Source organism: Hyaena hyaena, unplaced genomic scaffold (genome assembly GCF_003009895.1).
Source record: "Hyaena hyaena isolate Hyena2069 unplaced genomic scaffold, ASM300989v1 scaffold_31, whole genome shotgun sequence".
In the NCBI taxonomy this organism is placed as follows: Eukaryota; Metazoa; Chordata; class Mammalia; order Carnivora; family Hyaenidae; genus Hyaena; species Hyaena hyaena.
The window spans coordinates 4,169,330-4,194,917 of NW_024080664.1; the positions used below are offsets into that span (position 1 = coordinate 4,169,330).

General features: G+C 46.2%; 1 protein-coding gene across 1 annotated transcript in view; it reads left to right on the forward strand.

The window, feature by feature from the left end:
* The window catches only part of IQCA1 (IQ motif containing with AAA domain 1), a 139,726-nt gene that overhangs the window by 59,709 nt on the left and 54,429 nt on the right, over nt 1-25,588 (forward strand). The window contains exons 7-10 of the mRNA XM_039228605.1: nt 8,243-8,371; nt 17,821-17,896; nt 23,814-23,920; nt 24,089-24,187. Of these exons, the coding sequence (XP_039084536.1) occupies nt 8,243-8,371; nt 17,821-17,896; nt 23,814-23,920; nt 24,089-24,187 (411 nt within the window). The remainder of the gene's footprint in view (nt 1-8,242; nt 8,372-17,820; nt 17,897-23,813; nt 23,921-24,088; nt 24,188-25,588) is intronic.

Consider the following 25,588-nt stretch of genomic DNA (forward strand, 5'->3'; position numbering starts at 1 on the left):
AAGAGCAACACAAAGATAAAGCATCCAGGAACAGACTTAATAATCAATGTGTGTTCCTGTGTGAAGAAAAGTTTAAAACAATGTGAGGGATGCAAAAGACAAGAGTGAAAAGCACATTGTGTTCTTCGGTAGGGATACACAGCGTCGTAAATACATCAGTTCTCCCAAACATCATCTGTACATGTATTATGATCCAAACAAAAATACCAGTAGCATTATGGTGGAGGTGGGGGTGGGCAGGCCACAAAGAATGTGACCAACCTGAATTTTTTTTAATTTTTATTTATTTCTTTTTGAGAGAGAGAGAGTCAATGTGCGGGGAGGGGGAAGAGACAGAGGGAGACACAGAATCCAAAGCAGCCTCCAGGCTCTGAGCTGTCAACACAGAGTCAGACATGGGACTCGAACCGTGAGATCATGACCTGAGCTTAAGTCAGATGTTCAACCGACTGAGCCACCCAGATGCCCCATGACCGACCTGATTTTAAACTTGAAATAGAAAGTAAATACCCAAAAATAACTGGTAAAATTCTGAAAACACAATGTAATGAGAAGGAACTAGCGAAGTACTGACCCTTGTCATTAAGAGCCCACTGCAAGAGGCAAATAACTAAAAAAGACATCAATGGAAAAGAATATAAAATCAAGAAATATGCCCAAATTTATGCAAATTTAGTACATAGTAAAGATGTACTGTGTACATCGCCTTTCTTGGATAAGGGAGGAAAAGACCATTTAATAAATGGTATTAGAATACCAGATGGTCATCTGACAAAAAGAAGAAAATTAAAGCTCTATTTCTTTATAGCTTATACCAGAATGCTTCCAGATGATCAAAAATTTAAATGTCAAACAAAACAAAAACACAAAAGAACAGAGGAAGCCAAGAAAGATGTGTTATAACCTCAGAGAAAGACATTTCTACCTCTGTTGCACAACCCAGAAATCATAGAAGAAAAAAAATGAAACTTTAAATGACACACACACAAATTTTCTAACCTGTGTGGCAAAACCGACCCCCAAGTGAAGTCCAATGACCAATGACACAGTAGGATAATTACTTGTAATGAGCATCACACAAAGGAGATCATTTTTCTCATATATAAAGAGCTCCTACAGCTCTATAAAAAAAGATCAATAACCTGATATTTTAAAAGCCAAAGGATATGAACAGACAGCTCTCAGGAAAGAAAATGTAAATGAGTTTGAAACATTATAAAAGATGTTCAACATATGAAAAGATGATCAACCCCACACATATAACAGAAGCGCAAATTGAAACTACACTAACAGATAATATTGCTCAATTGAACTTCATCAAAATTCAAAAATTTTGCACTTCAAAAGATGCCATTAAAAAAATACAAAGACTGGGGCGCCTGGGTGGCTTAGTCGGTTGGGCGTCCGACTTTCGCTTAGGTCATGATCTCGCAGTTCATGGGTTCGAGCCCCACGTCAGGCTCTGTGCTGACTGCCAGCTCAGAGCCTGTAGCCTGTTTCGGAGTCTGTGACTCCCTCTCTCTCTGACCCTCCCCTGCTCACGCTGTCTCTCTCTCTCTGCTAGAAATAAATAAAACATTTAAAAAAAAATTAAAAAAAAAAGAAAAAAGAAAATACAAAGACAAAAACAGATTGAGGGAAGATATTTGAAAACATATACCTGATAAGGGATTTATATCCAGGATAAACAAAGAACTCTTGCATCTCAATAAAAAGACTATTCAATCAAAAAATGGGCAAAAGACTTGAATAGACAATTCACAAGGGATCATATATGAGTAGCTAATTATCACATGAAAAGATGCTCATTAGGGAGCATTACTCATTAGGAGTAATTACTCATTAAGGAGTCATTACTCATTAGGGAGATAAAATTCAAAACTGCAATGAATCCACAACTGTATATACAGTTGCTTCAACAAAGCAGGAAAGAATAACCAATGGAAAAAAAGACAGTCTCTTCAACAAATGGTGTTGGGAAAACTGGGAAGCAACATGCAGAGTAAAACTGGATCCCTTTCTTACACCATACACAAAAATAAATTCAAAATGGATAAAAGACCTAAATGTGAGACAGGAAATCCTAGAGGAGAATGTAGGCAGCAACCTCTTTGACCTTGACCATAGCAACTTCTTACTAGACATGTTGCCTAAGGTAAGGAAAACAAAAGCAAACACAAACTACTGGGACTTCAACAAGAATAAAATCTTCTGCAGAGTGAAGGAAGCAATCAACAAAACTAAAAGGCAACCTATGGAATGATAGAAAATATTTGCAACCAACATATCTGATAAAGGGTTAGTGTCCAAAATCTGTACAGAACTTATCAAACTCAACAACCCCTCCCAAAAAAACCCAGTTAAGAAATGAGCAGAAGACATGAATAGACACTTTTCCAAAAAAGACATCCAGATGGCCAACAGACTCATGAAAAGATCCTCAACATCACTCACCATCAGGGAAATGCAAATCAAAACCATGATGAGCTACCACCTCACACCTGTCAGCATGGCTAAAATTAATAACATAAGAAACAACAAGTGTTGGCAAGGATACAGAGAAAGGGGAACCCTCTTGCACTGCTGGTGGGAGTGCAAGCCGGTGTAGCCACTCTGGAAAACAGTATGGAGGTTCCTCAAAAACTAAAAATAGAACTACCCTATGATCTAGCAATTGCACTATGAGATATTTACCTAAAAGATACAAAAATACAGATTCAAAGGGGTACATGCACCCCAGTGTTTTATAGCAGTATTATCAACAATAGCCAAACTGTGGAGAGCGCCCAAACGTCCATCAACTGATGAATGGATAAAGAAGATGTAGTATATAGATATCTACAATGGAATATTAATCAGCCATCAAAAAGAATGAAATCTTGCCATCTGCAATGATGTGGATGGAGCTAGAATGTATTATGCTAAGTGAAATAAGTCAATCAGAGAAAGACAAATACCATATGATTTCACTCATATGTGGAATTTAAGAAACAAAACAGATGAACATTGGGAAGGGAGAAGAGGAGAGAGGGAATCAAATCACACAAGACTCAATTATAGAGAACAAACTGAGGACTGATGAAGGGAAGCAAGTGGGGGATGGGCTAGCCCGGTGATAAGCATTAAGGAAGGCATTTGTTACGATGAGCACTGGGTGTTGTATGTAAGTGAAGAATCACTGAATTCTACCCTGAAACCAGTATTGCACTGTATGTTAACTAAAATTTTAAATAAATAAATAAATAAATACTGCAATGAGACCATTCATACCCACTAGGATGGCCACAATCAAGAGGACAGACAGTAACAAACGTTGAGGGTGCAGAGAAAAGGGAGCTCTTCTGTGCTGCTGGTAGGAACACAAAATGGTGCAGCCACTTTGGGAAAGTTTGTCAGTTTCTTAAAATACCCAGGAGCGCCTGGGTGGCTCGGTCTGTTAAGTGTCCAACTCTTGATCTCATCTCAGGTCTTGATCTCAGGGTCCTGAGTTCAAGCCCCACATTGGGCTCCATGTTGGGCATGAAGCCTTCTTTAATAGTTTTTTTAAATGATTTTTTATTTATTATTTTTGAGAGAGAGAGAGACAGCATGAGCAGGGGAGGGGCAGAGAGAGAGAGACACAGAATCCGAAGGAGGCTCCAGACTCTGAGCAGTCAGCACAGAGCCAGACGTGGGGCTCAGACTCAAACTGTGAGATCATGACCTGAGCCAACGTCAGGCACTTAACCGACTGAGCCACCCAGGCACCCCGAAGCCTACTTAAAAAACAAAAAAAAAGTTTAATATAAACATGCCAAATGACCCATCAGTCCATTCTCAGGACTCTATCCAAGAGAAATGAAAGTATGTCCACACAGAAAAGCTTAGACATGAATATTACTCACAAGAGCCAAAACTTTGGAACAACTTACATCCATCACCTGGTTACTGGATAAGGCAAATGTGGTGCATCCATGCAAAAGAGTATTATTTGGCAATAGAAAAGGAAAAATCAATTGAGATATGCTGTGACATGGGTAGACCTCGAAAACACAATGCAGTCAGAAAGGCACCAGATATAAGAGACCACACATTGTATTATTCCTTTTACGGGAAACATCCAGATAAAGTGACTGTATGGAGGCAGGAAGGAGATAAACATTTGCCTGGCAAGGAGTGAAGGAAAAGCAAAGGGACTGACCACCGACTTGAGGGGGTCACACTGGGGTGATGGAAAAGTGCTGAATCTGATTCATGGTGACGATTGCACAACTTGGTGTGTGTACTAAAAATAATGTGTGAATGTGTACTACGTAAAATACACATCAATAAAATCATATTATAACATATTATATGTTTATAAAGGAAAACAGGTGGTGGGGCCAGATTTGGCCCTCAGGCGCCACCATTTACCGGAAACATGGTGACTACCTCAACAGGATGATAAAGAGCCTTTCTAACTTTGGGAATTTTTGCTATAGTTGAAGAGCATGAGCAAGATAAATTCAGCACTGGTATTGAAAAACAGCCTATAACAACCACAACGACATACCACTTTCTCAGCCGCTCATGTGGTAAACATGACACACGGTGTCTCACCTTGTCAGAGCATCTTGGGGGGGAAGCACTCCCTCACCCTCCGGGCACAGTGTAAATTGGCACAGCCCGATGGAGGAGGCAGTGGGACAGCATTACAAATGGACATGCCCTTGATCCAGCGTTTCTACTTTTAGGACTGTATCCGGCAGCAAGGCACACACCCCTGTGCGATGATGTCTGCCTGCACTTATTTGTGCAGCACTGTTAGTAACAGCAAACGATTAGAAACAACCTAACTCCACTGGTAGGAGAACAGCCAGATCATCTACAGGACACCTATAAAAAAAAGAATGAGCAAGCCCTTTATGTGCTGCTGGGGAAAGACAGCCAGGACGTTCTTAGGAGAAAATGTCACAATAAGGACAGTGTGTCCGATACACTGATGTGTGTGTAAAATGACCAATCTATGTTTATAGTATGTGTTTGTGTGTATACCTGTGTACACATTTTTGTACTTTGGAAGATTTTGCTAGGGTTGAAAATCAAGAGGAGGGGTACCTGGGTGGCTTAGTTGATTGAGCACCTGGCTCTTGATTCTAGTTCAGGTCGTGATCCCGGGGTCATGGGATTGAGACCCACGTCAGACTCTGGACTGAGCATGGAGCCTGCTTAAGATTCTCTCTCTCTCCCCCTCTCTCCCTCTCTCTCTCTCTCTCTCTCTCTCTCCCCCCTCAATAGCTTGCTCTACCCCTCTCCCCCCACTCTCAAGCACACTCTGTCTCTCACTCAAAAAAAAAATCTTTAAAAAAAAAAGAAACAAAAACCAAGAACATAATAAATGCAACATTGGCTTTAAAAAAAAAAGACAAACCCCAGTCACCCACCATTTTCACATGTGAGATTGGCAAACATAACACAGTAGCATGTGTGCTTGTGTGTGTGTGTGTGTGTGTGTGTGTGTGTGTGTGTGTCTGTGTGAGCAATATATTTGCATATAGCTATATAAAATGTCTCTGGAAGTTTCTCCAAGGAATTGAGGCTGGCTTTAGAAAGCAGCTCCTGCTGGCTGGCTCACAGCACAAGAACAGAACATCACTACATGCGCTTTGTCATTCTTGAATTGTGGGCCCCGTGAATGTATTTATCGATCAAGTTAATAAACTAAAGATATAGAGGAAATAAATAATACAATGGAAAAGGCTTTCAAAGATACACTGAATTGTATGTTCCACAAATAAGGACTTCACCATTTTGTAGCTGCTCACAATTGATAGATCAGGCTATTTTTTAAAAATTGTCATTACACGGGGCGCCCGGGTGGCTTAGTCGGTTAAGCGTCCGACTTTCGCTCAGGTCATGATCTCGCGGTTCGTGGGTTTGAGCCCCGCGTCGGGCTCTGTGCTGACTGCCAGCTCGGAGCCTGGAGCCTATTTCGGAGTCTGTGTCTCCCTCTCTCTCTGACCCTCCCCTGCTCACGCTGTCTCTCTCTCTCTCTCCTAGAAATAAATAAAACATTAAAAAAAAAAATTGTCATTACACATTTCTGAAAGCTTCCAAACACTCAAGGACAAAAAAATATTCATGCTCCATAAGTGTTCCAAACACAAAAGTCCTGAGCGACCACGATTTAGTTCTAGGAGTTGAGGCGAGCCTGGTCCCCAAGTAGAACTTTGCTACTTGGACGAGAGAATGTTAATTCCATCCACAGACGCCCTTTTTATTATCGAATAATGTGTACAACACATACGTCACCTCTCACCCTCCCCGGCACCCTTTCTCTGAGCCTCATCCCACCGAGAGCTTCACGAGAGCCTCGGGGACGGGCAGACAGCTGGATAGTGGGAAGGAGGGCACATGACTAATGACTAAAATGGTGTTGTTGTTAAGTCCAGATGAGACCAGAATATCCTGCCTGGTTCACGGTAAAGCTATATCGTTAATACTTTTAAAGGTATGAACTAAGCTCCTAAGAGCAACATAGGTATAAATAACAAATATATAACATAGAAAATAAACCTCAGCAGTGTCATAAATCATCAATAAGGCATAACAAGTGCACTTGGTCCCAGAAGGATGGTTTAGTACAACGTAGCAGAGGTGAAATGATACTAGCCTTTTGGCTTAGTTTCATACCTTGCTCCCCAGAGGTAACCACTGTCCTGGATTTAGTGTTTGTCATTCCCTCATATGTCTTTGTATTTTGACAAAATATGTATGGATCCTGAAACTGTAGAGTATTATTTTTTTATTTATATGCGTTTTGTACAATAGGATAAGTTGATGGATGCTGTGCACACCTTTTCCCTTTCCTTTCTACGCTGTGAAATTCACTCTGGTTAGTGCCCCTTTGAATCCCAGCTGTGTGTCCTTGGCCACATGACTGAACTCTTTGTGCCCTGATATACTGTCAATAAGAGGTTGGTGACAGCTCCCATCCCTGGGCTGCATTTAGCAGTAAATGGGTTCGTTTTTATGCAGCGCTTAGGGCCATGCCTGGCTTATCATAAGTGCAATGGATGGAAGTATCAACTTCATTTCAGAACATGAAACTAGGAAACTAGGTCCCAGGGATGTCAGGTCCCTTGTCTCCATCACATGACCGGTGATGGGCAGAGCCCCAGAGTCTAACAGGAAATGGGTCCGATCACCGGCACCCTCGTATCTCCCAGAATTCATGGCTGTCCGCCACAGCAAATGGGAGCTCAGCAAACATCTGTTGTACAGAATGGATTGTACAATTTTCCACTAACCTTTACTAATTCTCCAATGAAGCTAATCTGATGTGAACCAGGTACTTCTTAAAATTTTAAATTTTGGAAGAATAAATGGGTTTTGTCACTGTAGGAAATAGAAATTAAGTCACGGGTGAAAGAAACCAATCCTGAGGGATGCCTGGGTGGCTCAGTTGGTTAAGTGTCAACCTCAGCTCAGGTCATGATCTTGTGTTTCATGAGCTCAAGCCAGTGTCGGGCTCTGTGCTGATAGCTTGGAGCCTGGATCCTGCTTCAGAGTCTGTGTCTTCCTCTCCATCTCTCTGCCCCTCCCCCATTTGCACTCTGTCTCTCTCTCTCTCTCAAAAATAAACATTAAAAAACATTTTTTTAAAGAAAGAAACCAATTCTGAGAAGAGATGCATGACCATTTATGGAAAAGCAAGGGCACCTGGGCTCAGTCAGTTGAGCGTCCAACTTTTGATTTCCGCTCAGGTCTTGATCTCGCGGTTCGTGGGATCAAGCCCTGCACTGGGCTCTACGCTGACAGTGTAGAGCCTGCTTGGGATTCTCCCTCTCCCTGCCTCTCTGCCCCTCCCCCACGCTCTCTCTCGCTCTCAAAATAAATTTTTTTAATTTTAATAAAAAATTAAAATTAAAGAAAAGTTATTGTTAAGAGCAACTGCCCCACAGAGTCCAGGCGGGAAGCCAGGATATCTTCAGCTCCGCTGGGAAAAGTGTGGGTGGATCTGCACTAGGAAGCTGGGGCTCCCCTGCATTGGGACTGGGTTCAGAAAGGTCCAGCCGCCCTTCATCTGCCCCCTGAGATCCGAATGCTGCCTGATGAATCCACAGAGGCGGCCGGCAGCCAGTGATGTCCCCACAACTGTCAGCCTCGGGGCCCAGAGCAGGACAGGGAGGGAGCAGGGACTGATCAGCACGCAAACCCCCTCCAGCCAGGAAAACCAGTCTGCATCCTGATAGCGCGATGCTTAGTTTGTGTTTCTTACCAGGTTACTGAAGACATTATTGCAAGCCAAGAAGAGGAGGGGAAAAACAAAAAGAATAAAAAGAAGAAGGCAAAGAAAGCCAAGAAACCTAAACAAGATAAGGAGAAGAAAGGCACAAGGGAAAAAAGCAAGGTAAGAAGTTTGGAAGTTTAGAAATGTTCTTTTAAGTGGCTCTTTTGCTTTCAATCGGTGGCTTGATCCCCTCCGGAGAGTGCAGTCATCCGTTTCCTAGGCAACCGTTCTCTTCTACCTGCTGTTTTCAGTATTTTTTTTTTATGTTGCTGCATCACCCGTCACCATCTCTCTGTGACTTGCAGTAAATAAATATTAGGATAAAGAGTGGTTTTAGGGACTCGGATCCCTTATGTGTTTATTCACATATGTGGCCCCTTTGAATTTTTATTCCTCAAAATCATCGATCCGCCTGGTCTTTCCTCAAGGGTAGAGATCAGGGACAATTGCTTGCGAACCACGTGACCAGTGCAAAGTCAAAATAATCTTTTTTCTTCAGTTGCTTTCTTTAAATTTTATTTATTTATTTTTAATGTTTATTTTGGGGTTTTGGGGGGTTTTTTGTGTTTTTTTATGTTTTTCATAGTTTATTGTCAAGTTGGTTTCCATATAACACCCAGTGCTCGTCCCACAAGTGCCCTCCTCCGTGCCCGTCACCCCTTCTCCTCCCCCTCACCCCCCCTCCCCACCGCCACCCTCAGCCCTCAGTTTGTTCTTGGTATTCAGGAGTCTCTCATGGTTTGCCAAAGTCAAAATAATTTAACTACTTTAACCAAAGTGTGTTTGTTCAAATTTATCCCTTCACGTTGACACTGTGGATATATTTTAATGGAAGTTGTGGGTTCCTACTATCCGAAGGAAATCAGAGTTCAAACAGGGTCACTTTGGGCCAGGCCTCCCCTTGTGCAAGGGGGAGGAGGTGGTGATGGGTGGATTCGCCAGGTGCTGCTGTCTTGGAGAGGCAGATGGTGGGGTCTTCACCTTCGAGCACGTGGAGAGGTGGGCCCCCAGGACGGTGTTCTCCCAGCAGAAACCCCTCTTCTGGGAGACGGAGCTCCAGCTGGAAGCTCAGCTCATCCTGAAGCAGGATCGTGCTTCCAGAAGCATTTCCGCACAGACACTTCTTCCTTCACGGCTGACCAAACCCCTCATCTGAAGCAACTCAGGAGAACGGATCCTAAGGGTTATAGTCCTTCTGTGACTCTGTCCAGAGGCAGAGACCCAGCTCTTGCTCAGGTAGCAGGGGCCACACTCTTCATGTTCCAGGACGTGGGTTCAGGAGAGATACAGGACAGGCTGCATAGACCTAGACAAGTGACTGGACCAAGGCGCCAGAAACCGTGAGCAGGGGAGAAAGGAGGCCGACGGTGGCTGTGCGATGACAATACCCAAATTCCGCATAAATGCAAGGTATGGGCGATGGTGATGAAGGCCAACGTTTTGTTCCAAATCACTTGCACGGGGCACCGGGGGGTGCTCAGTCAATCATCTGAGTCTTGATTTCAGCTCAGGTCACAATCTCACAGTTCGTGGGTTCAAGCCCCACATCGGGCTCTGTGCTGACAGTGCACAGCCTACTTGGGGCTCTCCCTCCCTTTCTCTCTGTCCCTCCCCCACTCAAATAAATAAGTAGACTTTAAAAACACTCCCTTGCACGATTGCAGCCAGCCAGGTGGAGACAGTTGTCCCTTCTGGAAGGTTCTTCTCCCGCACTGTGGTTAACAGAACCTGCCCCCATCCGTCTCTGTCCCTCTCCTTCACCATGTTCCACTGCTGTGAACAAGAGAAGAGAGACCTCTTACAGCTCGTTCTGGGCACAACTCGCCCCACCGTAGTCCCCAGCTCAGTCCCCAGCTACCCTGCAAGTTGTGCTGGCCCCTCACCTAATTCTGCCTCAGGAATTGCTCTGGGGCTCAAGGAGCTGCTTCCTGCGAGGTCACACTACCCAGGGACAGCCACCCCCCTCAGTGGGACCATTCTGAAAACACTGTTCCGGCTCCCGGGCTCCCTCTGGGGCCAGCTGACAGCTCACGTCCAGGGGTGTCACGGCTCAGCTACATCCGGTTCTCTTCCGTGCAGCTCCCTCCCTGTGGGTGGTGAGCCACCCCCTGGGCCTCCATCTGAGCGTTTCCAGGGAACCCAACCCACGAGGCCACCTGTTGTCCCTCCTGCTCTACTTGGGCCCCAAAGCTTTAACGTGTTGCAGAAGAACATTTAAAAAAATAAATAAATAAGAAGAGAGCTTACTTGATACAGTTAATTTTGAGAGACCCCCTCACACTCTGCAAGACAATTTTGAAGCAGTGCCTGAGAATAAGGACAATTGGAAGGATTTCAATTTTATTCTAAGCATTCTCTTGTTCTAAATATACATTAAAGAGTTTGACACTTGCAAATTAAAAATTCACTGTTAATGAAGCATGTTCCATTAAAAAAAAATCTGAAATTATCAGCTACACAATCTGGTCTTTGTTGAGTGAAGGTATTTTATTAACTGCCAATTAAAGAGTCACTTAATGATGAAGAGTTTGGAGCAAAAAGCAAAGTCTGAGTCCAAAGTCAGGGGAAAATTCTTCAGAGCTACTTAGAACTGAATCTATTTGTGAAAAGTACAGGTAGGTGACCTTTTGTATTGACTTTTAAGAGTCTTAATTTAGAATCAATGCCCAAGCATCTAGAAGCATTCCCGTGTGTGAGAACTGCCACTTTGACCTGTAGAAAAGGCATCTCACATTCATCCTGGTTCAAGAGTAAGGCAGGGGAGAGAGGAAACTGGTTTCACTTAGCTTGCGTGGGTGCTGACTCACCCCTAACTCCTTCATGGTGGCACAGCTGTGGGATTATCCTTCAGGTATTTTTATAAACTTTGTCATTTCTCTATTGCCTATATATATGTGTGTATATATAGATGTATATTGGCAACATATATATGGTCAGAAAACTTGGGAAAGACATCATATTTAAAAAAAAATAGAACCTGAGGATTAGCTAAATATTTCCACTCACCTCTTCAAGTGGAAAATAGACTCTTGTCAAAATAGCGCACAAGTACAAGCTTCGTCAGTTCACAAGAAAGCTACAAATGAGCATATGTGGCCACAAAGGAGCTGTTGACAAAGGTCTGGAGGTGAGTGGATCAGAAGGCTGGGTGGTTCAGATTAGGGACTCCAGGCAGGATTCCACTCCATTGCTGAGCCAAAGAACCAAAGGACAACTTCAGAGCAAGAATGACAGAGGCCACAGATGGTGTATGGTGTAGGGCCAGGAAAGCCCGGAACAGCCATGGATGGGGCCTTCGGGTGCTGGGCAGAACCTTCTGGAGAAGACAAGAGTCATCCCTGGGGTAGTGACTTGAGCAGACCTGAGTTGTGCAAGCTGTGGTCTAAGGTCTGTGGTTCATGACCATGGTTGGGATGGCCTATGGGTGAGGAAGTGACCAAGGCAACGAGGCTGTTAGGTACAGGTGGGGAATTTTGGGAGACAGGAAGCAGGGTCCACACAAACCCAGGTCCCACCCAAGGACAGGAGTGGGGGCAGGGGTCTGAGCTCCTCTGAAGTTTGCATCCATCCCCATGGGAGGACGCATTTAAAGCCAAACATTATCCACAGGGCTGAGAGTGAAGTAAGTGAGTCCTGTTTGCCTTATTGATTTTTTCTAAAAATAATGAGGAAAGAAAGGCACATCCAGCTGGTGGGACAAAGATCTGGGCTCATAGTCAGCAATACAGTGACACCCTGACCTGGCTCAGAAATACCCATGGCCATCCTTTCATGACCACCTCCTCTCCCTCCTCAGCCCTTCCTTGGGTCCCCTCTGTCTGCATAAATGTGTCTCAGAGTGACCTGCCTAAAACACCTCTCCCCCAACCCTAGTGCAGCAGGAGAGAGCTCCTTGTAGACACTCTGTCATTCAGGACTCTAAGGATTCATGAGTTCCCCTGCGGTGTCTTGAGATATTTGAACCTGGAGATGAGCGGAAGGAAGTTTAAGGGGCTTTGGTGTCCCTGCTTGGGTTTCCAACTTCCGGGAGGGCTGATGGCATGAGAAAAGAGAGTGCTGTTAGGGTGGGTCTTCATAGATCATGCACAGCATTTGAAAATAATTGTGGCGGGTCGCCCTACGTTCATTTGATCATCGCATCAAGAAACTTTGCAAACAATTGAACATGTAAAGCGTGAAAGTTTTCAGTTTCTTATTTGGATCCATCTGAGACCCTCTCTACTGAGATGCTGAAGGATGGAAGCAAGGAGATTGATTTGGGGACCGTTCACCTTCACCAGTGTGAGTAAAGGGAAACATAAAACACCATAAACACCTTCAAAAATGAGCTTCCAAAAATTAATCTCTTCATCCCCCAGACAAGAAAACGAACTTATATCTTGTACCTTTTCTTACACAAAAATTAACTCAGCACGGATCATTAATTTACATGTAAAACTGTAAAAGTTTTAGGTAAAAACAGGGAAAACAAATCTTCAGGGTCTCAGGCTGGACAAACAGTTTTTACACTTGATGCCAAAAATATCCATAAAGGGAAAGATTGATAAATTGGACTTCATCAAAACTAAAAATTAAAAATTAAAAGCTTTTAGGGGTACCTGGGTGGCTGAGTTTGTTAAGTGTCTGACTCTTGATTTTAGCTCAGGGCATGATCTCCCAGTTCGTGGAATCAAGCCCTGCATTGGGCTCTACACTGTCAGAATTCTCTCTCTTCTTCTCTCTCTGCCCCTCTCCTACTTGTGCTTGCTCTCTCTCAAAATAAATAAGCAAGCATTTAAAAAAATAACAATAAAAAAATAAAAAACATTTGCTCTTGGAAGAGGATGAACAGACAAGGAGAAAATAGTTGCAGGCTACAGATCTGACAATGGACTTGCATCTAGAATACATAAAGAATTCTCAAAATTCAACAGTAAAATAAAAATTAGGCTTTCTTTTGGATCTCCAGTTTGAAAACCATCTCTGAAAGTGTTAAGGATCACAGACAAGGACATACCCTGTTAAGAATATGTAACAGAGGACAGTGCTAGTCCAGTCAGGAGAACGTTCTCTGCAAGCCAACAGCCAGCTTTGCAAACGTGCTTTCAATGTCAGAATCACGCCATTTGCCCAACAGTCGGCTATGTGGACCTCACATTCGCTTTAGAAACAAAAACTTAGAGAAGGAGCATCATGCGATCCATCCCTACGACACTTTTCTCTTTGTTATCTTTCAAGCCATATGTTAAGCCATTTGGAACTATCTTAAATGGATTTTACCTGTCCAGACCACATGGTCATGTCAGAATCTTCCCTGCATTCACGTAACTTTGTGCTAAATCCTGGAAAGAGCCTGGTACCCAAATGCAGCACCATTAGCCTGAAAAGTTTCTGCTTATCTCCAGTGCCACCCAGCCTTTCTGTGACCACAGTGCCTCTTCTCCAACCGCTTGGCCCAAGGAGGTGCTCCATAGTGAACCATTGAGCCAACCATGCTCTTATGTTATTTTAGGGTATTTCAAACTAAATTTTGTACTACTTCACAAATATGGAAAAGTGAGTGAATTTCCAAAGGCTAATATCATGAATAAAGGTGTCATCATGGAAATGTCCATATTGAGCATCCTCTATGTCCATTAAGGACATTGGGAGAGGAAGATAAGAAACTGCGAGCTGTAGTGACGGGAGCCTTCACCCAGGAAACAGAGACCCCAAGGATAGACTCCCCGCAATTGTACATGAACTTTTATGTGAAAATACATTCCTCTGAGAAGAAGGTATGTGCATTTTCTCCGTGCTTCCTCCTATCTAAAAAACTCAAAAACCACCACTTACAGAAAGATACCAACGGCTGTATTGAAGGGCCAAGGGAAGCACCACAGATTCAGAAAAGAGCGAGATCCACCAGCCCTGGAGACAACAGAGGAGGCTTCCCTGAGAACATGGCCTGTCAGCAGCCTTTGGGGAGCTCACTCTCATAGCCCAGGTCTGCCCGGGTCTCCCTGTCCCCGCCGGGGGGGCGGGGGGGAGGAACCACAACAGCCTCCTGGCCACCATTGCCCCCTCCTCTCCTGCCATTCTGCCACCTGTTACCCACCCCCAGCAGCCAGAGTGACCTGATGAAACCAGGACTCCAATCAGCACCTGAACAGCGCTTACAGCTCAAGAGCTGTGCGGTAGTTATTTCCAAAGGAACACTGGATGCTCATCTGAAGGCGCTGGGAAGAAGTCGTGGGGTACAAAGACGCACTAGATGCGAGAGACAGCTGAACACTGGCCTGGGCTGGGTGTTTGAGGACAAGAGGGAGGTCAGGAGTCAAGATGGACGCCAGGTGTCTCCGCTGAGACCCTGTGGAGTATGAGGGACAGAAGGACAGGAGCTGGCTTCAGAACGACACAGATTTGAGGGTGGGACACCCACGCGGAGGCATCACACGGTTATCTGGAAATTCAGACAAACTCTGGCAAGACGCAAGAGCTCTCCCTGCATAGAAAGCCCCCATCAAGGGCAGGAGAATGGATGGGTTGTGGGAAGACCAGTGTGGGGATAAGTTGAGAATCTGGATGGTGTCCACAGAGGAGGGCAGGAGGAAGAGGGGAAACCAGTGAGAGAGGAGCATCCTGGGAGGAGGGAGACGTTCTGCACACTGGAGACACTGAGGCTCCTATTTCCTTTTCCAACTGTGTGAATTTCTGGAAGGGTGAAAGGAAGGTTCTCCTTCTGTCCCCACCGCCCATCTACCCAGAGAAGTGAGAACTAATAATATGAGGGAGACAAGTCAGAAGGTTCTTTGAAGGGAGGGATGTTCCAGAAAAGTCAAGGAGGATGCTTGAGGGAAAGATGCACTGGTGAGCACATCACTGGGACGCAGAGCTCCTTTGGCTACACAGGAGCGTGGGTCAGCAGATGCAGAAGGCAGGTCGCTAGCAGAGAAGGGACTGAGACTTGGGGGTATACAAACCTCTTTCAGGAAATTGCAAAATGATCAGTGAAGTCGAGAGAGGATTTTATGAATGGTTAGAACCAAGTGTACAGGGACGGGGGGTAAGACGTGCCAGGGATGTGGGCTGGGGGAGGTCCCAGGGTAGCAGGCAGGGAGGAGATGTTGCCCAATAGAGTAAGACCAGGGTTCTCAGCAGCAAAGAGCCCTGGGGGAGAAGCAGAGGATTTCAGGGGTGAGGAGAGTGTGGAGGGGAGAAAAGCCATTTCACCCAAGTGGCCTCCACTTTCTCAGTATGAAATGAAGCAGACTTAAAACCCGTGTGACTCTGCTCAGCTGGGAATGGCTGAGCGCTCAGCCAGGTGAAGAACAGACGGCCACACAGGTGGAGAACCCACCTGGCCCCGGATCCAGCTTCAGCTGGCACAGCTGCCCTCCCAGCCAGCTGGCCAGAGCCAGACTGATTGATGCTTGATAGAGTGGACTGATTGACTGAATCAACCAGAATGATCCAGGTGGAGTGTTTTCACTGGACCCTGATTTCCCAAAATGCGAATTTCTGTGAAGATAACAGAGATTCCTTCCATGAAGAGTCAGAAATAAAGACAGAAGGACTCCTGGATGGTCCTTTGCTGGCCTTCCTTTTCCCAGACACGACCCCCTGAAGGCTCATCCGATGACCGCATCAAGCAATATACAACATCTATCACTCAAGCAACGCAAGGTCAACACAGAGGAGGGCAGGTTGGGTTGATTTAAAAAAAGAGAAAAATAAGCAAAGATCACGTGGAACCCACCACCCAAAGTTAACCATCATTAACATAGTGGTATATATCCTTCCAGACATTTCTTTATGCATAGATGTATACAAATTGCTTCTTATGCCCCATGTTTCTAGTGACCATCAATTGTGGCATCGCCAAATGGCATCTTGGAGTCAGGATAAAGGTTAGGGACAAAGAGAAGCATTTCAGTTAACCCTCTGGAGGTGAGAAAGCTGGGCTTTTCCCTGAGTTAAATCTTCCAAAGGACAAGGAGCTGAGCCGGGTGCAGAGATAAGTAGGGCTTCCCAACAAAGAGGGCCCCCGCTGGGAAAGCATCACTTGTGGGAGCTGCAGCGTGGGCGTGGAGCCCGGATGGTGCTGGGTGGGCTCAGAGGGAAGATGTCAGCTGGCAGTTTGGAGGGACCATTGTGAGAAACCTGGTATGTTTCTTACCGCCCTAATAATGGCCAGGACAGTTTTTCTGACAAAAATTAAACATAGGTACCAGCAGAGAAAATCAGGACAGATGTACATAAGACATAGCTATACATTTTTTTACTTCACATGTGGGTTATCTCAGATTGCTTGTATACCTTCTGTGTGGGAAGGAACAGCAGTCTGAAGCCCGAAAAAGCATGAGTACTTTAGATTCTTAATCTTGATGGAATTGAGAGAAAAGTGTGAGCAGAAAAATAAAATGACATTCTCAATTAAATGCAGACTTGAAAATAGTTATGAGATGCTTATTTTTTTCTTTTTTTGCAAAGAGCTATCATATTATTTTGGTGCCTTTTTATTTTAAAATACAGTTAGTAATGAGAGCTCCCAGGCTGATTTTCAGTGTGGATCTAGAATCTATTGAGTGGGAAATAATCAGTCTCTTCCAAATCACAGTACCCTCACCTCCACCCCTACCCTGAGGACACAGACCCTAAAACAATAATCAGATTATCTGAAAGCCACTGCGTGACCAATCTGACATTTGAACCTATATGTTAAGAGGTATATGCCAATGCATACCCCCATTTTTTTAGAGAGAGAGCGAGAGCATGCATGAGCAGGGGAGAGGGGGAGAGGGAGAGAGAATCCCAAGCAGGCTCCACGCTCAGCATGTTCACACTCAGCCTGGGAGCCCAGCGCAAGGCTTAATCCAATAACCCTGGGATCATGACCTGAGCCAAGATCAAGAGTCAGGCACTGAACTGACTGAGCCACCCACCCCCCTCTTTGAAAAACGTAACAGATGTGGCCCTAATTGATATCTGCCACTAATTCCTGTTAATGTGGAGGATCTGAGGTTCTCCTGGACCGGGATTCTTGGACTCTCACTGACCCTGCTTCCGGACCTCTGCCCCATATGTCACACCACGATCTCTCTTCCCAGTGTCTTTTTCGCCTGGGAGATTCCAGCACGGCTTCACAGAAGGTGACACATTTGCCTCGGACCTCAGAGGAATTTCCCACAAACAAAGATGGGAAAATGGGATTCTGATCAGAAAGAAGATGGACACTTCCGCCTCCCCTCTACATTCCAGGCAGCTTGGTGTCCCAACAAGCCAATGAGGGGAGGCGGTAAGACTCAGTCTGGGAATCAGCTCTCAGAGCAAAGAAGGAACCAGAATGTAAGATAACAGGATCAAGGAGAGGTGACTGAAACAGGGGTGCTTTAGTGAGCCTAGAATCATCCATGCCCCGATTGGTGGACACAGCACCCTCTGCTCAGACTAGCCAGGTGGGTGGGCAAGGGGCTAGACCTTCGCTCATAACCCAGGAAAGAGCCTGTGTGCCTCATCACAGTCCAGTAACCAGAATGTGTGCGCCTCGTACTTCTAATCTCAACCGATAAAGTAGGGCTGTAATTAACAAAAATATTCTTCTTTAACAGGAAGAAGATGAGGGGTGGAAAATGTCACCAAGTGTTTTCCTTCCTACGATGGAGGAAGGAAATAACGTATACAAAGGTTGGTTTAGGAGAATATATACCTGTTACCCTGTCCACACAGCATGACCCCTGACCCTAACCCCCCCGCCTAGGTAGGGAAGAATTTGGTGCTCTGTCACGAGGCTGAAAACCTGCAGCTCATAGCATAGCCCAGATCTTCTGTCCGTCTCTACTGCAAAATTCCTTTGAGTCGCTTAAAAGGTTTAAAATCAGCGAAAGAGCCAGATATGAATACCACGAGAACATTATCGCTAAACCTCCATTCTGGTTTTGAACCCCTAGGACTTCAGCTGAGCATTCTCTTCCTGAGAATGAAAGGGATTGTCCTGTACTGTTCAAATTAAGAAAAGCAATACCGTATGCACATTAAAGTGTTTTAATCCTCTTAGACCAAGACAGATACTCCAAAAACCCACGCATAATTCTCTTGCCCACCGTTCAGCATAATTAGCACCACGATAATCTGACGAGACCTGCACCTCTATGAATTCGTCTTTCAAGCATTTCTATTACAATTTGCTAGAACAATTATCCAATTCCTTTGGCTCCCCTCCGTCCTCAGGATGAATCCCAACACAGAATGACCGGTCATGATGACCCTGGTCACTGGTGCCCTTTGGCAATTCCTGAAAAATGCAATAAGCTTGTGAAGTAGAATATTTCCACACATCATCCATGCATGTGGTTCCTTCCTAATTCTGGTCTTGTCCAGACAGCACTGGTACTTTTATTTATTTACCACCTTTTTTTCATTGACTTATGGTTTTTACCCAACAATAAATTGAGCCTCATCCTGACCAGCAACCCGAATGCCATTTCAGGTTTGAGATGCTGGTTACAAGACATAAAAATGTCCAGGTACCACCCGAAATTCCCTCCCTTGACCCCAGTGGCAGGGGTCCCACACTGCATGGGATGCTGAACGAAGGCGGAAGCTCAGGGGAAAGGTGACCTCCGCAGACTTTGGCATCCGCTTTAATAGGGGAGGAAGGAGGTGAAAGCAGTAACCTCGTTGTGTTATTAGGTGCCCAAGACACGCAAGGCTTTGTGTTTTCGGTGCCCATCTCGTTCGCCCTTCCCAACAACCAGGGGAAGCAAACAAAGCCATCGCCTTGTGAGAAGGAGCCTCTGCTGCCTCGCAAGTTTGAGAAGTCATCAAGTCCTTTACAAACCCCAGTGCAGAGCCATCGCTATCAGAAACACTCACGCGCTCATGCATTCATTCAACAAACACTGCCCCCAGGGCCCCAGATGCATGCTCCCGCAGGCACATGCTGCCTACATGCTTACAGCACCCGGGATGGGGCCGTGGATGGGGTGGGGCAGTGGCCCAGGGGGCAGGGCTTCTGCAAGTTAGGCTGGCAGCGACCGCATCCAAGGCTAGCTAGGGACCTGGGAGGCGCAGGCATCAGGCTGCAAGGTCACCGGCCAGCTACGGGTGCCACCAGAACTCAGGGTGTGTCTGCAGCAACAGCTGCTACTTGTGGGGACATTTCTTTTGGTCTTTACGGCCCACCCACCCACCCCCGCCGGCCATACTCCACGTGTCTATCCCCAGCCTCCAAGAGCGTTGTTCACAGCTTCCAACTCCTACGATCATTTGCCAGTCGTGTTCTGCTCAAGCCCTCCGTCTTGGAGACCTGTCATCTGCCATCCTGGGGCTTCTTTCACTTTTGCTGATCATCACTCCCTCATTTTGGTGGAGCCCCCCAACCCCCCAGGATATCCAGAGAAGGAGCTGCCGCAGGGCGGCTCTAGAGGCCAATACATCTAAATATGGTCTTCCGCTTACACTCAACAGGACCATTTCCCTCGGCATCTGGGAGGCCCTGCTCCCTTCTCCTCTGAAATTAATGATCAGGAGAAAATAAGGGGAAGGAAAGGAAGGTGAGAGACGGCAAACCTCTCATCTGCCATAACAGGAGGTCAGGGGCTCAAGTCTGAAACTAATAAGCTGAGAAGCAGCAGCATGGGCACATTACAGACATAGAACAACAGAGAAACAGCTAGACGTTCTCACACCTGACTCTCGTGGGCTCTGCGCTCGGCCACCAGCAGGCCAGCCCCTCCCTCCTCAGGGACCTTGTGCTGAGGGTTCCCCTTGCCTGGAATTCTGGCCCCTGCAGGCCTTGCTTGAGCCCCATGGGGGTGACAGTCCCCAGCCTCACCCTGTGCCCACCCTGCTTTCCCTGCCTCCGGACGCGGGTCTTCCCCGTCTCCCCACAGAAGGACGTGGGTCCCAGAAGGCAGGGCCCTCCACTGTCTGCACCCTCTGATAGCAGAGCCTGCCCCGTACTCAGGCTCAGTCAAGTCCTGAACTAAATAACATATGAATAAATGGCATTTGTGGGTAAATCTGAATCGATTCAATGCATTTTTTAAATGAAGGAATGAATGCCATTGGGCAATGTCACCGGAAGGCAGAATTAGACAGCTTTTTGTTTATCATCCTTTCCATACTCTCCGACTGCCTAAAACGATGCGCGCGTATTATTCTGATACAAACAAACATGAGTTTGGGGGAAATCTCACGTTCCCGTGGGAAGCCAAGTCTTAACAACCTGCGGACCCACTCGGGAAGGTTCTCGAGACTTTCCACGCCGTTTGTGTGATATCTGTTTCCATGACGCTGTTTGTATCGTATCTGTTTCCGTTAAGGCTAAGGAAACCCCCCGGCACTGGTCACTGGGAGGGGAACCGTGCAGGGCCGTTTTCCTCTCTGGATTTGTGGCGTTTCCTGTGTTATCTGCCAGGTCTCTGGTCACTGAAAGAAATCCAATGTCTTCATCCGAGAAGTCTTTTCTCAAAAATCAAAGGTTTCCCTTTTCAAATAAAACATTAGCATTTTAATCACCGCCCCCTATGTGAGAAACTGCCCCCGCCTGCTTTTCACATTCTCGGGATGAAAGCTCTTGGGGCAGTTGTTGCGCTTTGAGGGCCCTGAATAGCTTCCTGCATTTGTAAATGTCCATGAAATTCTTGAAGGGATTGAGAAGTGCCCTGTGCAGAAGTGTCATGAGAAAAGCAAAGTTTCCGCGCAAAACCAGGACCCTTCGAATGGTGGCGGAGGTTCAGGGATCGCCAAGCGCACATTTGTGTGCGAGCCACAGTTACAAGCCCAGAATGAGAATCTGTTAGGAGGTGCCGTCGCTTCTTCATAAACAATCACCTCGTGTTCCTTTGCTCAGTATTTCTGTGTCCCTTTCCTTAGGAAATACGGCTGCTCCCGGAGTATAGTAAGTCCGTCTAGTGAAAAAAAAAAAAAGCAAAGTAGCTTCCCGGCAATACCAAAGCTATTTCGCTTTAAAATATCCTTAATAAAACAGGTGAGTTTTGTGGTTGGAGATTTAATCATCGTGCAAGGGGGAGATCGTTGGATAAGACGTGTTAGTAAAAGGCACATCTTGCTGCATTTAAACCTTTTCTAGTATTTTCAAGGGAGAAAGTTCACAATTTCAAACACATAAGAAGAAGCATTATATTAGTTTTACATTTTAAAGCTTCAAGCTCATGAACATTTCAGAAAATGCACTGAGAAGGAACAGTTACCTTCAAATGAAGAAGTTACCTTCAGATGCCTTGGGCATGCACACACCTTACAAGCCAACCACAAAATCCACCTTGTCAGGTAAGGTTGGAGACGAAGAATAAACTTTCAACTAATGACCAGCTTAAAACAACAAAACACGTTGGTGGGCTGGTATCAACAACCTATGTAATTTTTCCTGTAAAACACAGGATGGACCTCTCCGCCTGACGCTCGGTCACAGGGGTGATTATTTAAAATAATAAAAGCTCAGCTTCTAGCCTTACAGCAATTTCCTGTGTGCCCACTGCTGCCACAAGTGGCCCCCATCAGTCTGTTTTGGGTCTTCTCCCTCTTGGTCTTCATAGAAGCATGAACTCTCTTCAAGGCTGGTCAACCGCCCTGCTTGGGTGATGACATCCCTTGATATCCTTACCTCCGGGGTCACCCTCTGACAGGCAGGCATCCAGGAGACACGGCCAAACCCGTCCGGGCCCCATCATCCCTTGCCATCATCTCTGCCCCAAAGGTAGGGCCACCTGTCACACGGCCACCCTGATGGGAGAAGACACCGGGGTGAATCAGCTCTGTGAAAACTGCACCAGCTCTGTGACCTAGTTCCTGTCTATTTCTTGCAAGTCTACAGTAGCTACCCCAGGAGAAATAGGGGTCTTAGCATCATTGTTGTTTCCCAAGGTCTGTCCCCCAAAATTTGCATCACCACAGGTTGTGGCAGGGACCCTGGCTAGCCAGGGCTGACAGAGCCGTGCCTGCACACCCCCCTCGGTGCCCAGGTGGGAAGCTGGGGAGGCTGAGAGCCCTCGCTGGAGCCGGACTCCACACAGGCTCTGCTCTGGGCCCCGCTCTGCATTCCCACAGTGTGGCTAGGGAGCGAGGTGGACCTGCCTGACCCGTGCATGGCGACATCTTGCAGTGACACTTCTGCCTCCAGAAGTTTCCATGCCAGCCACTGGGAGCACTGCCGGGTCTTCAGCCTGGGGCTAACACGCTTTTGGAAAACTGGAGCTGCGTTTCCGCAGCTCTTCGGGATGTGCAGCTCTTCTCAGGTCACACCATATCTTGTCCTTCCTTTGTCTCTCATCTCTTTTGCTGACCCCGGACCCCTGTGACGTATTTGCAGATTTGACCCTCTCTTCTCGTTTGTTTGCCCATATGTCTTCCCAGGCTCCCTCTCTGCTCTCCGTCTTCATGGTTGACACCTCTTGCTCTCTTCAGCACCCGGACGTATGTTCCCGTCTGTGACTGTGACTGTCCCTCCCTTCTCAGTCAGCTGCGTCAGGGGGACACACCGCTGGCCAGACTCAGGATCCCCAGTCTGTGCCCATAGGGAAGACGGAGGTTGAGAAGAAAATTTCTCAACCTTGGCCCATCCGTGCACACCCTCACCTGCCCACACGGTCTCCTTTCTCCCCAAGTGGAGCCGTCACCTGACCAGTGTGGGGAAGCCTCTGTCTGGCGCCTGTGGCCCTTAGTTGACTCCCCACGTTGAAGAGCATCATTGTTCGAAGGATGAGGTCCTGGTGACATGGCCATGCTGGGTAGTGGTTGCAGGTTGGGTTCTGGTAAGTTTCCATCACATTCTGATGACAGATTCTGGGAAAAGATCTCACTTCCCAGACTGACCATCTCATCTTCCGTGGGGAGAGACCAGCTGACCTGATTACCTCGGCACACATATGGAACTCCCCCTCTGAGAAATGGGCTTCAGTTCAATTTACCCCAGTGATGAAAAATTTATCCTTGTTTCTTCTAAGGTCACATTTCTCCAACTATCCTCCTAACCCTCAGAAGAAGGCAAAAAGGAAACGTAAAGCATGTATGATTTCAAAGACATCCAACAAGTAATTCAAAAAATATAACTCTCAGGGGAAAGCCATGGGTGTTTGCATGTTCCATGTTGTTTTTTAACAAGGGGCTGTGGTAAATCACTCGTGAGTTCAGCTAGCAATAAAATCTTTCATATTTTAGGCAATCGTTGGAATAATGAAAGTAATCTAAAACATGTTACAAAAACAGTCATCCCACAATTGCATAATTATATTATATATATTATATCCCGCAATTAGTATATTGTTTTTTACATGGTCATAATCATTAGAAGAATACCATTGTATCATACTTTTTTATTTTATGTTTTCACATTAGCAGTTTCCCTCTCCCTTTTGTAGGCATTATACAAGCATATTTTTCCCATTTGGGAAGGGAAAGGAAAGAACACAAGAGCCACATTGCTCTCACATCACTAATCTCTTGATTCTTCTGTTCGAATTTGTATTCCACACAACAGAATCGAAAACTAAACTTGTGTTTCATATCACTCTGTCTTCACTCATCTTCATGTTGAAAAACACAAATTGCTTTTCTTTTTCTTTATCCTTCTGGATTGCAGACATGTGGAAGAATAAAGACGAATCGTGGAATTTCCCCCAGATCTATGACCCGGAACTGATCAAACAGGAGAAACGGAAGGAACTGGAGTCAGAGATCAGAATACAGGTAACAGGGCACTTAAATTACCAGAAACCCAGTCAGCAGAGGAAAAGCCACTGGGCTTTTTCACAATTTCCTGTCAATGACCGACCCAGATTTAACACTATTTTTAAACTTCACAAGGAAAACAAGGCACACAGTCGCTCGAAAGTGGCATGTTCTGTCCTCACCTAGGTGGACGAGCTGATGAGGCAGGAACTAAAAAACTTGAAACTGGCCGTGAACAGAGAAAAGGAGCAACCACTCAAAGCAGGAAAGAAGAAAGACAAAAAGGTGAGTAGTAGCAAGTGAGCTCAGGAGGAATGAGGTAGATATGGATTCAAACCAGGTCCAGGAGTGCTGCTTGGGTGCCCAGTGCTAAATCCCCATGCTGCCTGGCTCACCGGCCGGACCCAGGTTGCTGCGCACGGAAATGCTTCCTTGGGTGGCTTTGCCTCATTCCATCATGTGGGTCCTCGGGGATACGGGCCCACAAATGGGATAAATCCAAGTCTGAGAGTGACCGGCCCTGTCCCCCCACCGCTACAGATTCGCATTCCCCAAGCCCCACAGATGCAATGTGGACAGTCAGAGGAGCCAGCGATGTGCCCAGATCTAGGGGAGGCCAGAGACAGTGCACAAGCACTTTGTGAGTAGGGGAATCAGGCGAATTTTATTTTAAATTGCCAGCAGTGCATCTCACAGCATTCTGTTTGAGTCGCCAATTAGATCCCAGTGTTCAACATTCACTTACTGGGACTCTGTGAGATCACGGGGAACATATACATAGGTCCCTCCCTCGAGTTGCTGACACAGAGCCCCAGACGCCCTTGTGAACTCTGAAGTCATGAGAGCACTCGGAACATCTTCTCTTCCAATGAGACAGCTCTGGATGGGCTCTCAGGTGGCCCCTGTCTAGGGGCCAGTCACCAGGAAGACCAAGGCATGATTAGAAGCTTAGAATGTTCAGTCTTACCCCCTCATCCTCCAGAGAGGGTAGAAGGGCTGGAAATTGGGTTAATAATGAATCATGCCTGTGTGAGGAAGCTTCCGTGGAATCCCAGTAATGTCAGGAGGGTGAACACACACATGTACCGGGGGTTAATGTGCCCAAACTCACTCTTGAATTCAGTACCCTCCCTGACCTCACCGTACGTGCCACTTCATCTGGCTGGTGGTCTGTGCCCTTTCTCACATCCTTTCATAAGCCAGTAAATGTGAACTGTTTCCCTCAGTTCTTTGAGCTGCTGTAATAAGTTAATCAAACTTGAGGAGGGGGTCATGGGAACCTCAGGTTTATGTCCAATGAGTCGGAAGCACAGGGAACACCCCAGACTTGAGGCTGGCGTCTGATGTGGGGGCAGGGGAGCAGTCGTGTGGGACCGATGCTATTTCCAAGTAGATAGTGTCAGAACCGAGTCGAATTGTAGGACAGCCGTTTGGTGTTGTTTGGTGGGGGAACCCCCCACTCACGCTTCTGGTGTCAGAAGTGTTGTGTGTGTGGCAGTCACGTGAGAGCTGAGGACACACACACAAGAGGGAAGAACTGGCTTTTTCCTAACCTAGACCCCGACTTCGACTTTCATCCCACAGCCAGTCCCACCACCAGGGCCAGAACCCTCCAGGGAGAGGCCACACGTGCCCTCCCTGGCCGTGTCCACAAGTGTGATGGCTTTCTCAGGGTTCCATTGGCTG